The 14,844-nt window shown below is 44.2% G+C and overlaps 1 protein-coding gene and 1 long non-coding RNA gene across 2 annotated transcripts in view; one reads left to right on the top strand and one right to left on the bottom strand.

Annotated features, from left to right (window-relative positions):
- Positions 1-14,844, bottom strand: part of LOC308578357 — a 204,628-nt gene that overhangs the window by 161,412 nt on the left and 28,372 nt on the right. The window lies entirely within an intron of this gene.
- Positions 1,231-5,057, top strand: LOC308578240 (uncharacterized protein). The gene is made up of 2 exons (XM_081178490.1): positions 1,231-2,220; positions 4,681-5,057. Exons 1-2 carry the CDS (start codon positions 1,323-1,325, stop codon positions 4,815-4,817), a joined length of 1,035 nt encoding a protein of 344 aa, XP_081034616.1. The 5' UTR covers positions 1,231-1,322; the 3' UTR covers positions 4,818-5,057.

Consider the following 14,844-nt stretch of genomic DNA (forward strand, 5'->3'; position numbering starts at 1 on the left):
AGGTGCCTTTGGAAGGTTTGCAGACTCCTGCAAAGTATTGTCCAGCAAGGAAGCAAAAAGTAGCAAAGAGAATGCTGCCCAAGAGAGGGAAAACCAAGCAAGACATTTCTCAGGAAACATCCATAGAATGTGAAAGTAAACAGACAGCTGATAGAAAAGACCAAGCCATGGTTGTCACCATAAAAGATAATCAGCTGGAAAGGGGCAGAAGAAACCCACTCAGGAGAGGTAGAAACAAACAAACCATTTCTCCTGAAATACTCACTGAATGCGACAGTAAACAGGCAGGTGATACAGAAGACCAAAATATGCTTGTCACTGTAAAAGAGAATCAGCCAAAAAGGGGCAGGGGGAGAAGAGCTGCTCCTCCTGTATGTTCAGTGACATTGCCTCTGGAAGACATTCCACTTACATATGAGGGCCCAACAGCAAACAGCATTAGTTCTGCCCCAGGAAAGTGTTCTTTAGATGAAGTTCAAAAAGAAGAGAAACCTAATGAAACTGAGGAGGTGCCTTTGGAAGGTTTGCAGACTCCTGCAAAGTATTGTCCAGCAAGGAAGCAAAAAGTAGCAAAGAGAATGCTGCCCAAGAGAGGGAAAACCAAGCAAGACATTTCTCAGGAAACATCCATAGAATGTGAAAGTAAACAGACAGCTGATAGAAAAGACCAAGCCATGGTTGTCACCATAAAAGATAATCAGCTGGAAAGGGGCAGAAGAAACCCACTCAGGAGAGGTAGAAACAAACAAACCATTTCTCCTGAAATACTCACTGAATGCGACAGTAAACAGGCAGGTGATACAGAAGACCAAAATATGCTTGTCACTGTAAAAGAGAATCAGCCAAAAAGGGGCAGGGGGAGAAGAGCTGCTCCTCCTGTATGTTCAGTGACATTGCCTCTGGAAGACATTCCACTTACATATGAGGGCCCAACAGCAAACAGCATTAGTTCTGCCCCAGGAAAGTGTTCTTTAGATGAAGTTCAAAAAGAAGAGAAACCTAATGAAACTGAGGAGGTGCCTTTGGAAGGTTTGCAGACTCCTGCAAAGTATTGTCCAGCAAGGAAGCAAAAAGTAGCAAAGAGAATGCTGCCCAAGAGAGGGAAAACCAAGCAAGACATTTCTCAGGAAACATCCATAGAATGTGAAAGTAAACAGACAGCTGATAGAAAAGACCAAGCCATGGTTGTCACCATAAAAGATAATCAGCTGGAAAGGGGCAGAAGAAACCCACTCAGGAGAGGTAGAAACAAACAAACCATTTCTCCTGAAATACTCACTGAATGTGACAGTAAACAGGCAGGTGATACAGAAGACCAAAATATGCTTGTCACTGTAAAAGAGAATCAACCAAAAAGGGGCAGGGGAAGAAGAGCTGTTCCTGAATGCCAGGTAACAGCTCTTTCTCCCCTCAAAAATAACATTTTACCATTGCCATCCTCAACCAAAAGCAAAGGTGCTGTGGAACAGCCAAGTGAGGCTTTGGAAATTGCAACTGTTGCAAGTGAGAATCTGCCACGTAGAGGCAGAAGAAGAAAAGCAGATGAGGCAATTGCAGCAAGCTCAGTTTCTGCAAGTAAAAAGCCCATATTGCTTGATACTGGGAATCAAGAAGACATGCCAGAAGTTTTAAAAGGTGTGACAATAGATAATGTTTCCAAAAGAGGTAGAAGAAAGCAATCGGTTCCTTCTGAAATCTCAACAGAAAGTAATGGCCAACCAGTAAGTGACAACAGAAAGGTCTCTTTTGTAAAAGATAAGAAGATGTCTTTGGAAAGTAGTTCAGTTTTCCAAAACCAATCAAAGGGGAAGAGAGTAAAAAGAACTCCATCACGGGTACACCCTTCTCTCAAAGTAAGCATCACTCTAACATCACCACCTCCAGACAAAGGTGAAACTGCCAGTGAAAATGATGCAACTGGAAAAGGGAAACTTGAAAAATGTGGCAGAAGAAACAAAATTAAAATAGTGACACCTTTCATGTCTGTCAGAAGAAAGCACAACCTTCCTGAAAAGGAAGATTTTCAGGAAAAACAAAATGTAGATGTTGGAAAGCTAGCTATAGCCAATGAGAAAATAAGCAGAAGAGGTAGAAGAGTTGATGCACTTGTAGCACCTATTTCTGCTTCTCTCAGAACCAACCGTAGATTGAATGCAGGGGGTGATGATGCTCCTAAAGATCGACAGATGATTCTGAAGAACAAATCAAAATCTAAAGCAGGTATGTCCATGGTTTTTTCCTCCTTATTTCAGAGTTCTTAATGTTTAAGATTCTAAGCTTTCGATTCAAAATTAATGGAAAACCTTAAAGCTTTGGTGAAAAGTTACAGTAGCACACCTGAAATTTAGATACCATCAATTTCATTTCAAAATTTCTTTGTTGAAGATGCCATTGGCAATGTAAATCAGGGTGAGCAGACTTTACTAAAACTCTGAGGTCTAACAATGAGAACCAGATGTAAATGACATACAGATGAATTAAAGGAAAGTATGCCTCTGAACACATCCAGAGCTTTGGAATTAGGTTTCTGTACCAGAATTAAAGGGAGCAGACAGGCCTTTCATAACCCAAAGTCCACTTCTAGTTATATACCTTCATCTCAGCAGCCTTAGGTGGAAAGGGCTAGGAAGGGTGTTGCTATCACTAAACAAGTGGGAATAAAACTTTGTTGTTAGTTTGCTGCAAATCACCTAGAGATAAAACTCGAAAAACCATCCCATTATTGAAGTATATAGTAGGAGTGTGACTGATCTTCAGAAAGGTTCCAGTTTATAGTATATAGTGAGATGGCCACCGGATTCACATATTTCTTACGGAGAATTGAACTTCTGGATTCATAAGTGGGATATCTGGAAAAACTGGTGTTCTCCCTCTTCCCATAACTTGCTTAGCTGTTATTTAAAAATAGACTTTAAAGTTTATTGGTTTTTCCTGTTTATGAAACCTATTATTACTATTATTATAAATAACTACTATTATTAGTAAGAGTTCCCTAATGTCCTGAATGCTGTCGTTTATTTTGTATGGGTGGGGGAAAGAACTGTAGCCTAGGGAAAGCAAATAAACAGGAGACCTCTAATGCAGATATGTTTACAGAGTAACTTATATAAAGTCATTAATATTTAATAAACATTAACCATGTTAGGTGAGATCCAAAGGGCTATGCACAAAACTTGCATGTAGATCTTAGTACTTCAGAATTCCTCTTATGAGAAGCTACTCCTGGAAGTGGGATGAGATGAAGAACCCACAGTCAGGAGCGGTTTCAGAAATTTTTGTGCACAAGCCTTCGGGAATCTTTGAATCCACCATCATTAGTATTATTATTATTAAAATTAATATACTGCCCTATACCCAGAGGTCTCAGGGCAGTTCACAGAACAAAATAAGAATATAAAACCACAAAATATATTACCAAAATAAAAACTAACTCACCCCCACAAAAAAAAAAACACATTTTAAAAGGACATAGGATGTCATTCTTCATAGTTCTATAAACCATTTGTCCACTGAGGAGACAGAATAATTTTCTGCCTGCAGTAGCTGCCTGTTTGGCTTCCCTTTCTAACCACATTACCAAGGTGGATTGTTTTGAATCAGCAATTCAAAAAGCATGTTGAAAGCAAATTTTCTATTTATCATGTATTTCAGGTGCGCGGGAAATTTTCTAAACTCCCATCAGCCCCAGCAAGCCAATGGCCTGGGATGATGCAGAATTCAGTTCAGCAGCATCTGGAAGGCTAAATGTTCTCCACACCTGATATATTTCCTAAGCAATAATGCCAAATCTATTGCTCTGCTTTCCTTTGAACCACATCAGTGAAGCAGGACCACACTTGTCTAAGCTTGTTTCCTGAGGAGGTCACTTCAGTGCTGCTAATGCAACGATTTGACTTCACCCTTGGAAGGTGCCCTTCATTGTCTCTTGAGACAGATGGACGCCAACAATAACAGCAGCATATACTTTCACATTTCCCATTAAAGGGAATACCTTTAAAATATTTCTAATTAGATAATACTGCTGTCTTGTGATCAGCAGCTACAAACAAAACTGAAATGTCCATAACTGATAGGTTGAAGCAAAGTCTGCTTGTTACTACACAATATAGAACATTTAATTTTTATGAGTTGAAATAAAATGCCTTCTTTGGCAGCTTGAATGTCAATATATCTGAGGAATCATCTTGCTGTACTTAGAAAAGTCTCCTTTGATTCAAAGGTATCTAGCATTGATTTGGTTTAGAGATGAACTGTGGGGCTAACATGCTTACAGATTTTTAAAATAAGTAATGCTTAGAATTTACTACTTACTATTTTTTAAAGTTATCTGCTATGGTCTGAAATAGCTTTCAATAGGACAATATTAAATTTCCTCCATGTGAACTTTTTGGAAGCAGTGATCCTGAGGTGGGTTTGAGGGATCCTGCACCTTGCAGCCAATTTCCTTAACTGTGGCCTTATGTGAGAGATAGGACTCCAAACATCTACCACAGGGTTTCCCTTAGTTATAATGTCAAGTCAGTTTGGAAAGAGTGAATAACTGCCTGGAATGAACTGCTCTGAACAGAAGAAAGATATCTTGATAATTAGAATGATATATTTTTATCTAATCTTGCTACTAAAGAGAGAATATCAAAAAGTTTGGCCTCAAATCATCTTTCTTTTTTTTTTAACAACTAGAAAGCATTGAAAAGACACCATTAAAAAAAGAAAAAAAGAAAACAGTGAAAGAAGAACATTCCAAATCTACAGTTAAGCCTGCTGGAGAAACTGAAGGCAAGACAAGAGGGAGGAAAACAAAAAAAAAAGTTTTGTAATTTTTGGTACTGGGTTTGTGTAGTTTTTTTCCTTCAGAATAAATGGACATATATGGGTTGTAAAGTATGTTTTGCATTTAGAACCTTACTTTGTTTCTGTAACTTCAGTTCATCCTTCAACATTGATGCTTTCCCATCTGTATATACATTTTCATATATTTTACAGGGCTTTTTGTTTAACACTGTATTGTGTTAAGATAGTTTTAATTCAGGTGTTAATTGTTATCTGATGTTTACATTAAACCATACTGTCAGGGAACTGCCATCGGAGCATCAGGCGGTGGAGGGTCTCAGGGAGGAAGAAAGAGACTCAACAGCTGAGGCAGGAACCAGCAGGGGGAGGAGTGGATCTCTGAGGGAATGCGAGCAGGAGGGAGGGCTCAGAGACGCTTCCAGCGAGAACAGTGGGGAGGTATCTGAGTCTCCCATAGGGAGACCCACACCTCGCCGGAAACTGTCACGCCGTGAGTCCAGGAGACGCGTTTCCGTTAAGGAGCTTCTTTGCTGGAAACGCTTCCGCAGACAGCCACTGTCAGACTCTACGAGTGACTAAGAGCAGACATGTTTGTGGAGCTCTGTCACACACAGAGGTTTGTGGAGTCGCACAAACTCTGAGGGAGCACGATTTTACGCACAAGCAGCTAATCATCCCATTACAGCAGTCTGACAGTCTCTGTACGCTGCCTGTGCAGGAGAAAGCATCATGAGCGAACCAGCCGGAACCGGAGGAGCAGGAGTTGGCGCTGGTCCAAGCTTGGAAGAAAGGTACCGAGCGTTGGAAGTCCAACTTGCGCTGCAGACGGCGAGGCTTGAGGAGAGAAGGGCTCAGGATGCAGACAAGAAGGGGAGAGCCACTCAGTTCCCCAGAAAGGTACCAGGATTGGTGCAGAAGTTTGGGGGGGACCCCAAGGATTACCATGCCTTTAGGACAGAGATGCAATATGCCATTAATGTGCAGTTCGATGAGTTCCCTGATGAGGAATCGCGAGTTGCTTTCGTAATTGGGCATCTTGAGAAAGGGGCGCGGGACTGGGTTCGACCCCTAATGGCAACGCACAATGACGTCCTAAAGGACACGATGAAGTTCTTTAGAGCAATGGATATCATGTTTTCCAGCGATATTGAGGAAGGGGTGGTGCGCAGACAGCTAATGGCTTGCAAGCAGGGAAGCCGATCTGTCCGTGAGTACTGGACTGAGTTTACCATGCTGATTCACAGACTGGGTTGGGATTTATCGGCGGCACCTATTCAGATGCTATTTGAAGAAGGTCTTTCTTCGGCTGTGAAAGACGAGCTGTCCCGGAGCCCCAGGGCGGTGTCTATGGATCAGCTGACCAAATCTGCGCTGACCATAGGAGCGCGTCAGGAGGCAAGAGCCTTGGAGAGGCGGGAAGGGAGAGGGGAACGTTGGAAGGAGTTCCGCATTCCAGACATTCCTGAGCCAGCTTTCCCGCCGGCAGAGCCGATGGAAATCGGAACAGCGCGCGCGCGCGCATTTTCAAAACCCAGTGAGGGGGTTAAGAAGGAGGGAAAAGGCGCCCGGAAATGCTATCTCTGCCAACAGCCAGGCCACTTTGCCAGAGTCTGCCCCCAGAGGAAGGAATGGCAAGGGATGGTGGGAGCTGTTGAGGGAGGAGAGCAGGGAGAAACGGAGCAGGTAAAAGCCAACGCCTGGTTGCCACAGTCGGGGCACTGCAGCCAGGCCAAAGAGCAGTGAAAGTGCCCGTGCCAGAAGCTCCTCAACCTGCTCTAGTTATTGATGTGTCGCTAGAGCTGCAAAATGGACACCCCCTAAAAATAAAGGCGCTGTTGGACTCAGGCAGCTCCTGCAATTTTATGAGCAAGGAGTTTGCTGCTGAACACCAGATACAGACGATCCCTTTAAGCAACCCCCTGCAGGTGACCACGATCGATGGCAGGGAGTTGTTGGGAGGAGGAGTCAGCTTGCAGACCGTCCCAATGATAATGAGGGTGGCAAGGCACACAGAACTGATAGCGTTTAATGTGGCCACCTTGGGAGGCGCTCCCATTATTTTGGGAATGAGCTGGCTAGCGCTACATGATCCGCTGGTGGGCTGGCATCAAAGAGTGGTTTCCTTTGGTTCAGCACATTGCTTAGAACACTGCAAAGGGGAAAAGGGTTCAGCAGGGGCCCAAGCCACCCTAGCAGGGACTGAAGTAATGGAGAAGGTGAAGGTACCACCACAGTATGCAGATCTCAGCGACATGTTCAGCGAGAAGGAAGCTGATCAACTACCCCCTCATAGGCCCTTTGATTGCCAGATCAATCTACTCCCTGGAGCACAGCTTCCTGTGGGCAAGTTGTATGCCATGTCAGACAGAGAAATGCAGGAGTTGCGAGAATTTATTGACAAGAACCTGAAGAGGGGCTTCATCAGAGAGTCCAAAGCAGCGGGGGGTAGCCCAGTGTTTTTTGTGGATAAAAAGCACACGGACAAGCCGAGACTTGTATGTGATTTTAGGAGGTTAAATGCAGTGACTGAACCAGTGACTTTCCCTATGCCCAGGATTGATGATATTTTGACCAGGGTGAGGAAGGGAAAGATTTTTACAAAGCTGGATCTAAGGGGGGCGTACAACCTGATACGTATAAGGAAAGGGGATGAATGGAAAACCACCATGTTTACCCCTTTGGGGGCATTTGAATATCTCGTTATGCCTTTTGGATTACAAGCAGGCTCAGCGTGCTTTCAATCTTTTATGAACCACGTACTGGGTCCTTTGCTCTACAAGAATTGCGTTGCCTTCCTAGATGATGTGTTGGTGTATTCGGAGAATGAGGAGCAACATGTGAGAGACGTCAGAGAAGTGTTGAGCAGGCTGCAAGCCAACAGGCTGTGGGTGAAACTGGAGAAGTGTCAGTTTCATACCAAGGAGGTGGAATTCCTGGGGTACCGCCTGTCAGACAAGGGATTGGCCATGGATCCCGGTAAGGTGCAGGCAGTGCTGGACTGGAAAACACCCAAAACCAAGAAGGATGTGCAGAGGTTCCTAGGGTTTGGAAACTTTTATCGTAAGTTCATCCGAAACTTCGCCCACCTGACGGCGCCCATTACGGACTGTCTCAGCAGTAAAAAGAAGTTTGTATGGACGGCGGAGGCGGAGCGAGCGTTTGAGGAACTGAAGAGGGCCTTCGCCTCGGAAGAACAACTTCTGCATGTGGACTTACAAAAGAAGCTGAGGGTCGAAACAGACGCATCTGACAGAGCCATAGGGGCGGTGCTTCTTCTGCAGTCGGGGAAGGAGGAGTCAGAGTGGCGACCGTGTGCCTTCTTTTCGCGAAAGCTGAACAAATCCGAGAGGAACTACACGGTGTACGACCGGGAACTTCTTGCTATTCATGAGGCTTTCCGGAAATGGAGGCACCTGCTAATTGGTGCACAACATAAGGTGCAAGTGTGCACGGACCATAAGAATCTAGAGTATTGGAGAACTGCGCGAGTGCTCAACCAACGGCAGTTGAGATGGGCCCAGGAGTTCTCCAAATTTAACTTTGAGATTTGTTACGTGCCAGGCCCAGAGAACGTTAGGGCGGACGCTCTCTCACGCAAACCTGAATATTTGGAGGGGGAGGGAGCACCCGAAGAGACCCATGTCATTCCAGAGGACCGCTGGGTGTGTGGGGCGGCATTGGTGGGGCAAAGGGAGTTGGTAGAGGGCACGGTGCATGATGAATACGCCCAGGACAAACTCCGGGGTCTCAGGAGGGAGGGAGACAAACCCGGGGGTTTTGAGGAGAGAAACGGGGCATTGTACTACAAGGGAGCGTTATATATACCCGAAGGGGAATTGAGGGAGAAGGTACTCAAGCAACTGCACGATAGCCCCACAGCAGGGCATTTTGGGCAACACAAAACCATGTGGCTGGTTACCAGGGAATTTTGGTGGCCCAAGGTCAGGGAAGATGTGCGGGAGTATGTGAGAGGGTGTGAACAATGCCAACGAGCCAAGGGGGAGAGGCGGGCACCGGCAGGTTTATTAGAACCACTACCCACACCTGAAAGACCGTGGGAAGCAGTGGCCATAGATTTTATGACTGATCTGCCAAGGTCTAGAGGGAAAACAGCCATCATGGTTGTGGTAGACCTGTTAACTAAAATGGCCCACTTTATAGCCTGCTCACATGCGGTCACAGCAGAAGAAACAGCCAAATTGTTTGTAGAAAATGTGTTTAGGTTGCATGGCGCCCCCTTGAGGGTGGTTTCAGACCGAGGGAAACAATTTACTTCCAGGTTCTGGAGGAAGCTCATGAGCTTACTGCATGTTGAGGTTAATTTCTCAACGGCCCGTCATCCAGAAACCAACGGGCAGGCGGAAAGAGCTAATGGTGTCCTCCAGCAATATTTGAGGTGTTATGTGAATGACAGAGAGAATGATTGGGTGGAGAAGCTGGCGTTGGCAGAATTTGCCTACAACAATGCAGAGAACGTGTCCACGGGGATGAGCCCCTTTTTGGCTAATCACGGGTGCCATCCCAGAGCCTTCCCAGGGGGGGAAGGGGAGAACTGGAGCGTTCCAGCTGCAGAACAGTTCGTTGAAGAAATGGAAGCGATCCATCGCCAGCTCCAACTCAACTTAAACAGGGCTAAGGAGGAATATAAGAGGCAGGCAGACAAAAACAGAAGGGAAGGTGAAAGCATCAGGGTGGGGGACCAGGTGTGGCTGTCAACCCAAGGGTTGCCATTCAAAGGGGGTTGTAAGAAGTTAAGACCCAAAAGGCTGGGACCATTTGAAGTCATGCAGCAGGTCAACCCAGTGGCTTTCAGACTCCGGTTACCGAACCACATGAAGCTGCACCCAGTTTTCCACAGGTCATTGCTGTCACCGTATAAAGGGGACAGTGAAGGGGGGGTCACTAGGGGACCAGCAATGGAGGAGAAGGAACACAGCTACCATGTAGCGGAGATCCTCGATTCCAGGTGGAAGGGAGATCAAGTTGAGTATTTGGTAATGTGGGAAGGGGAACCGGAGTCGGAAAACACCTGGGTTAGGGCAGAGGATGTCAATGACGAATTTTTAATAGAAACTTTTCATCAGAGGTTCCCACGCAAACCTCAGCCTGTAGCGAGGTTCCGAAGGAAATACTTTGCCACCACCGACGAGGAAGAGGAGTTGGAGGGGTTCACAGATTCCGAAGAGGAGGAGGATTCAGCGAGCCAGGACGGCGATCGATGGAGGGAATTGTTCGAGACGTCTGAAGATGAAGAAGATTCTTTTCGGGGTTTTAACCCTTCACCTCCCAGGGAAGAGGAAATGGGAGGGGGTGAGGGGGGCCCTGGAGGGGAGGTGGATGTCAGGGAACTGCCATCGGAGCATCAGGCGGTGGAGGGTCTCAGGGAGGAAGAAAGAGACTCAACAGCTGAGGCAGGAACCAGCAGGGGGAGGAGTGGATCTCTGAGGGAATGCGAGCAGGAGGGAGGGCTCAGAGACGCTTCCAGCGAGAACAGTGGGGAGGTATCTGAGTCTCCCATAGGGAGACCCACACCTCGCCGGAAACTGTCACGCCGTGAGTCCAGGAGACGCGTTTCCGTTAAGGAGCTTCTTTGCTGGAAACGCTTCCGCAGACAGCCACTGTCAGACTCTACGAGTGACTAAGAGCAGACATGTTTGTGGAGCTCTGTCACACACAGAGGTTTGTGGAGTCGCACAAACTCTGAGGGAGCACGATTTTACGCACAAGCAGCTAATCATCCCATTACACATACCTTGTCTTAAAATAGTATCCTTTTATATTGTTCCAATCCCTGGTGAATATAACTGCTAAAAAAGCATGTTAGACTATTCTCTGTACGCTGGCAACATTCAGTTAATGCTTTAGAAAGGATAAGGCAAGGATAGCTGCATTGTTATCCATAGCTTAGTATATGTACAATCCCTCTACCCAACTACCAGCTATGGCACTTTAACAACTCTAGGAGAACAACAATCCATATATAGTAGTGTTAAACAGAACTGATTATACTTGGCCCCTTTCTTTCCACATAACATAGTCATTAGGGCTTGCCAGGATGGGAAACAGACCCTTCTCTTTCCCAGGCCACATACCTTTGAATCATGATTGTCACTTTCTCTTCAGTTCCAGTCCTTCTCATGGTTGGTGGTATCAATTCAAAACTTAAATATTTAAGGTTAAGTGCCTGGTACCTATAGTTACAATATCCTAATTGGCAGGGCTAGGAAAGTTCTGCTTGAGCTGTTAACAGGATAACTTGAACAGTGCAGCTGGCATTAAATTGAACCAAACAGTAGTCTAGTACTGTAGAGGTCTTGTCCTTTTTCTTATTGCAGCATTCTAAGGACACCTTTCCTAAGCTCCCACCTCAGTTCAGTTGTCAGTACTGTATATGATTTCAGTTTTGTATAGATCTCATAGTAGCTGCTTTTCTCTCCTCCCCACCCAACATGAATTCTAAGCTGCCTGTGAATTGCCAAGCCAGCAATTGGAGGATAATAAAGTTTACAGAAGCTTATGTGTATGCTAGCCTTTTGAAATAGATTCAGTTTTAAGGAATAGCACTATTTACTGCTAATGCCTAGAATTCTTCATGTTTGATGAAAAATGTCTTATTTTGAAGGTTCCAGTGAGAGAGAGATTCTCCTAGTTGAGTGACATACCCTGCCCTCAACATCCCTGCATGAATACTACCCTTCTTGCTATCTTCAGCCCTTCTAGTTCCCTCTTGTTTTATTTCAGTTTTAAATACTACTGCTCCAAGAACAGAACTTCAACTCTCACTGGATGGCACAGAATTTGAGGGTGGACTTTCTTGGTTGGTGTAGGCGTGCTTGGTGATGGACCTTTGAAGATGCCAAGTCACAGGCCTAAGGTGTATTCACCTGACACTCATACATGATGCTGCCCACCTTGTTAATTCTTTTTTAAAATAATTTTATTTTCAAAAATAAGGGAGAGAAAAAAAGAAAGAATAAAGTTACATCAAAATGTCATACACATTCACATATCGAAATTACTGAATCTCCTGACTTCCATCCCATCCATGTATCCTCTTAATTCTGTTTTCATCTGCATATCAATACTTCTCCAAAAAAATTATCTTCCTAAATTATCTGTAGATTCTATTACATTACAAGTGTATTTAAAAACCTGCTAATGTTTTAACCTGTTTGCAGTGGCTTTGTATACACATTATAAACATTTCCCATTCTTTTAAAAATTTCTTTTCTTCGTGGTTCCTGAGCTTCCTAGTTAATTTTGCCATTTTGGCATACTACATCAACTTGATCTTGTAGCATACATGAACAGTTTCTTCTGATCTATCATTTCCCAGATTTTTAAAAATTACATTACATTTCCAGCACATGATAAAAGGTACCCTCTTTTTCTTTACATTTCCAGCATATATTGGTACTTGTTTTATACATTTTTGCTAGTTTTACTGGGGTTAAGTACCACCGATACATCATTTTCATATAGTTTTCTTTCAATGAAGAACATGCCGTGAATTTCAGATCAGTTTTCCGTAGCCTCTCCCAATCAGTCATTTGTATATTGTGTCCCACATCTTTCTCCCATTTTATCATCACTGATTTCACCTGTTCATCTTTAGTATCCCAACTGAAATTTGATCACTCCTTGAGGCTCTGGCATTAATATGGGGCCTGATTATGGCATGGGGAGCTCAGAATCAACTAATAGGAAAATGTGAATTTGCTGGTTTGTAATGGACCATAAAGGAAACGAAGTGGATCTGTACAAGACTGCAAATGTGTGGGCCTTCTGCTTCAGCTGGCTGGTAGTTAGAAAGAAAAAAGGCAGAGCTGAGAGTTGAATGATACAATCTGGAAGCTAGAAAAAAGATTCAGGCTGGGAAGCCAGTGCGAATTTGATGCTTGGTTTCTGTTTAATTCAAGGCTGTGGCTAGGGAAAAAGCCTGACCCCTTGGGATGTTAATGTGTGAATCAGTCTCTCACAGGCTCATGTTGTATATATGTGTAAATAAGCCATACATCCTAAAGTCTTCGTTGTGCCTCATTCCAAGGAAGCCAAACCCTGGGGAAGCACCTGGAAGCCCTAGAATCTTGCACTGCTCAGAGATTGGGGTGGCATGCAGCAGTGCCTTAATGCTACAAAAGAAAGCCACGAGCAATGGGAGATGCCTGGGGACTTGGTTGGAAAGGGCAAACACAAGATTCTGGCTACAGTTTGGTAAAGATGCACAATCAAGCAAAACTGCCGTAGTTTTTTCTTTAAAAGCTTGCATCCGGATAGCTGTGCCTGCTGACTGAAAAGTGCCCTAGCGCCTGCTGCCGCCTTTGCCTGATAAGATTGGCATTCTATTTCTAATCTTTTCAAAACTTGGCAGGGTTAATGCCTTGAGGGAGTATTAAAAACCCTGAAATCTTCATGTCCTTTGGACCAAGGACTCCTAAGTTACACAACCATGTCAGTTCAAAGGACAGATCATCAAACGATGAAAGGCAGACTCATTAACCCACCGAACTTTTGACCCAGGATTTCAAGTTCAGAGAAATTGAAAAGCCCCCACCCACCGCCCCATGCCATTGCCTCTCCAGTTCCTAGTATAAATTGTCTACTGCTTTGAGTAGAATTGTGAAGTTACAGGGTATCCCAACCTTTTATTTCCATGTATAACAGGGCCAGGTCTACCAGAAATAAAAAATCTGTTTACAAGCAAGCAGTTACAGCTTCTGGATGTGAAAAGGATAGCTAATTAACTTGCTTTCATGCTACACATGGATAGACTAACAAATCTGATGTCAGTGGATCTGGTCTGAGTATGTGGTAGGATTCTGTAGTATGAAATTAGAAAGGTGGGACTTATTGCTGCACTTCAGTGGAATCTGAAAATTCTGGTACCATATGTTACTGTGTTAATAGATTTCTTATCTTTTATCCCTTTCTGTATAGATAGATTTGTGCAAAGAAATGTCAGTGCCAAAGGAGAATTTATTTTTTCTTGTTTATTTCTATACTGTGCTTCATCAAAAGACCCAAGAGCAGGCTACAACAATGAAATAAATAAAAATATAACAGTACAACGCAATTAAATAAACATCACTCAATTGTCTACATATTACTGTACAGGCATTCAAAGAGAGGGGTTTTTATCGGGCACCTAAAAGAACTATGTTGTTGTGTTGGCATCAGCTGGACTTCAAGGGGGCATTCAATAACTCGGGTGCTATTTGCAAGAAAGTGAGTCACAAAGTCCCACATTTCACTGAGTGATGGAACTAATAGGGTTTCTCCAGCAAATCTCAAGTTGCAGGCAGTATGATATAGGAGGAGCCACACCTTCAAGTAATCTTTTATATTGTGACTTTATATTGGAGCAGATTGTTACTATTTATGTTTGATATTATTATTATTAATAATAATAATTATGTGTGTTGGAAGCTGCTCAGAGTAGCTGGGGCAACCCAGCCAGATGGGCGGGATATAAATAAAAAATATTACTAATTGGGCCCTATCTAAGATGCGAAGGGATTTAAACATTACTTTTGGGATAACTTTTAAACTCCACCCTTCGATGAGTTTAAGGCAGGGGGTCAGCAAACCTTTTCAGCAGGGGGCCGGTCCACTGTCCCTCAGACCTTGTGGTGGGCTGGACTATATTTTGGAAGAAAAAAAAATGAACGAATTTCTATGCGCCACAAATAACCCAGAGATGCATTTTAAATAAAAGCACATGTTCTACTCATGTAAAAACACGCTGATTCCCAGACTGTCCTCTGGCCGGCTTTAGAAGGCGATTGGGCCTTAGTTTGCCTACCCATGGTCAAGGTGTGATACATTGTTCTTCCCCTCCCTGTTTTATCCTTACAACAACCCTGTGAGGTAATTTGGCTGAGAGATGGTAATCCAGTGAGCTTCATGGCTGAGTGGTGATTGAACTTTGGACTCCCAGGTCCTAGGCCCTGATGTCGCTGAACTGGAGTCCAACAACATCTGGAGGGTCACCCTCTGGTTGACCTAGCTTCTTCCAAATGCACCTGAAGCTGCATGGCCACCACACCTGTGAGC

The sequence above is a fragment of the Podarcis bocagei genome (genome assembly GCF_964188305.1).
Source record: "Podarcis bocagei genome assembly, chromosome: W".
NCBI classification, from domain to species: domain Eukaryota; kingdom Metazoa; phylum Chordata; class Lepidosauria; order Squamata; family Lacertidae; genus Podarcis; species Podarcis bocagei.